This window comes from Brassica oleracea, unplaced genomic scaffold (assembly GCF_000695525.1).
Source record: "Brassica oleracea var. oleracea cultivar TO1000 unplaced genomic scaffold, BOL UnpScaffold01422, whole genome shotgun sequence".
Classification (NCBI taxonomy): Eukaryota; Viridiplantae; Streptophyta; class Magnoliopsida; order Brassicales; family Brassicaceae; genus Brassica; species Brassica oleracea.
Window position 1 is genome coordinate 9558 of NW_013617958.1, and position 2116 is coordinate 11673.

At 51.8% G+C, this 2116-nt stretch overlaps 1 protein-coding gene across 1 annotated transcript in view; it reads right to left on the bottom strand.

The window, feature by feature from the left end:
- Window positions 1-1939, bottom strand: part of LOC106321317 — a 3600-nt gene extending 1661 nt beyond the window's left edge. Inside the window, exons 1-2 of the mRNA XM_013759608.1 lie at window positions 463-1939; window positions 15-346 (exon numbers count right to left, since the gene is read on the bottom strand). Of these exons, the coding sequence (XP_013615062.1) occupies window positions 15-346; window positions 463-1939 (1809 nt within the window). The remainder of the gene's footprint in view (window positions 1-14; window positions 347-462) is intronic.
- Window positions 1940-2116: the final 177 nt, after the last annotated feature.

Here is a 2116-nt window from a genome sequence, read left to right on the forward strand (position 1 = left end):
CCGAAGGGCATCACCTTGTAGCAGTAGGTCCCTCTGTCGGTGATGAATTCCGTCTTCTCGCGATCGTCGGGATGCATCAAGATCTGATTGTATCCCGAGAACGCGTCCATGAAGGTTAGAAGTTCGTTACCAGCAGTTGATTCGACGAGACGATCAATATGAGGGAGTGGATAACTGTCCTTTGGGCACGCCCTGTTGAGGTCCGTGAAGTCGACGAATATGCGCCATTTGCCGTTTCTCTTTTTGACGACGACCGGGTTAGCCAACCATTCGGGGTAGCGTACTTCGGTAATGAAACCCGCGTCGAGGAGCCTGTTGACTTCTTCGTTTACGGCTTTAGATCGTTCTGGACCGAGTTTTCGTCGCTTCTGTCGGATGGGTTTGAACGTCGGGTCGACGTGCAGTTAATGGGAGGTGACTGCGGGGTCGATCCCCTTCATGTCGGAAGTCTTCCAGGCGAACGTCGAGGCGTTGTCTTTGACGAAAGAGATAATCCTTGAACATACGTCGTCGGGCAGGTAGACGCCAACTCGGATGATTTTCGTCGGGTCGGATTCATCAATTGCGACTTCGCGAACTTCCTCCTTCTGGGGTATATCTTGTTGAGCGGTTTACTGACGGAGTTGACAAGGGAATCTTGTTGCTGCATTTTTACAGTTGCGATCAGTAGTTCTCCCGCGGCTTGCTGATCTCCATGAATCGTCTGAGTTTTGCCATCTTTTCCGAGAAATTTGACGCATTGATGATAAGTCGAAGGGACGGCTTTCATGGAATGCAGCCATGGTGTTCCGAGTATGGCATTATAGGGTGCTTTGGCGCGGATGACGGAGAACTTGACGGTGCGGGTTATACCCCCTGCGTAAACTGGAAGGCGAATTGTCCGGATCATTTGCTCCGATGCTCCGTTGAAGCCGGTGAGCGTGCGAGAGGAAGGCTTCATATCTCGTAAATCGACTCCCATCTTGTCAAGTGTGTCGCGAAAGATGAGATCGACTGAGCTGCCGGTATCGATAAGGACTTTTGCGACCAGACATTCGCCGATGTCCAGGTCGACGAGGAGAGGATCGTTATATGGCATGTGGACGCCCTTGGTGTCTAGTGCCGAAAAAGTGATCTGGTGATCATTTTCAACTGGAGAAGGCCACTTCTGAGAGGTGGTTGCTTGACGTTTGTAATCTTTGACGGCTCGAACCGAGTCACCGCAAGGTGGTGATACGCCCATTATGACACTAATGTGCGGGGCTCGGGTAGCTCGCATTGATTCGAGTTGCTTCCTCAAATCGTCAGTTGTGTTCTCGAATGTAGGAGTTTCTGCGGCCTGTTTCTTTTTTGATTCGAGACGGCGTCGCAGATCGGACCCTTTCAAACGGTTGAGTTGGATTCTCAGATCGTCGGCCTTCGAATTGAGCTGGTCGCAAAGGTCGCCAGTTTGACCGACTCTCCGAGCGTTGCATTTTGAAATGGTCGCACGGAGGTCGGCGGTTCCTGTGTTTTCGTTCGTGGCGCTTTTTCGCTTCAATAGAGTGCGCAGGTCTTTATCTGTTGTCGAGGGAGCGAGAGATTGCTTATCCTTGCTGTCCAATATATCGCGCAGATTTGGTTGCACTGTCGGGACATCGTCATCAGAGGAGTCGTAAGGACGAGAGAGTATGACTTCCACTCGCTGTCGGCGACGCGGGTGTTCGTCTTCCGACGAATCGTTGGCGGGGCCGACGTTGTTGATGGGAGTACGCTCAGGGCTTGCTCTTTCCTCGCTCGGGGCCGTGTTCTTTTGAGACTTCTGTGCCTTCTTCTCCTTGCTCTTACTCCAGCTTTTGGTGTTTTTCGGTGTCGTAGGAGAGGTGGGCATTTGGATTGTCCCATTAGTGATCTCGTCGAAAAACTGCCCGATGAGGACCTTGCATTCCTTCGTGTCATGGGAATCCCTTTTGTGGTACATGTACCATTTTTTTGGCTCCTCGGAGTTTGAACTCGCTGGTTCGGATGAGGTTGACTGCTTCGAAGCGGAGTCCCGATCCCAGTGGTTCCAGCCTTTCTCTCGCGTGATGGCTGCTGATTTTGGAGATTCCTCATCACCGACCGAGCTAACGTAGCCTCGCTTCTGAGTGGTATTTCC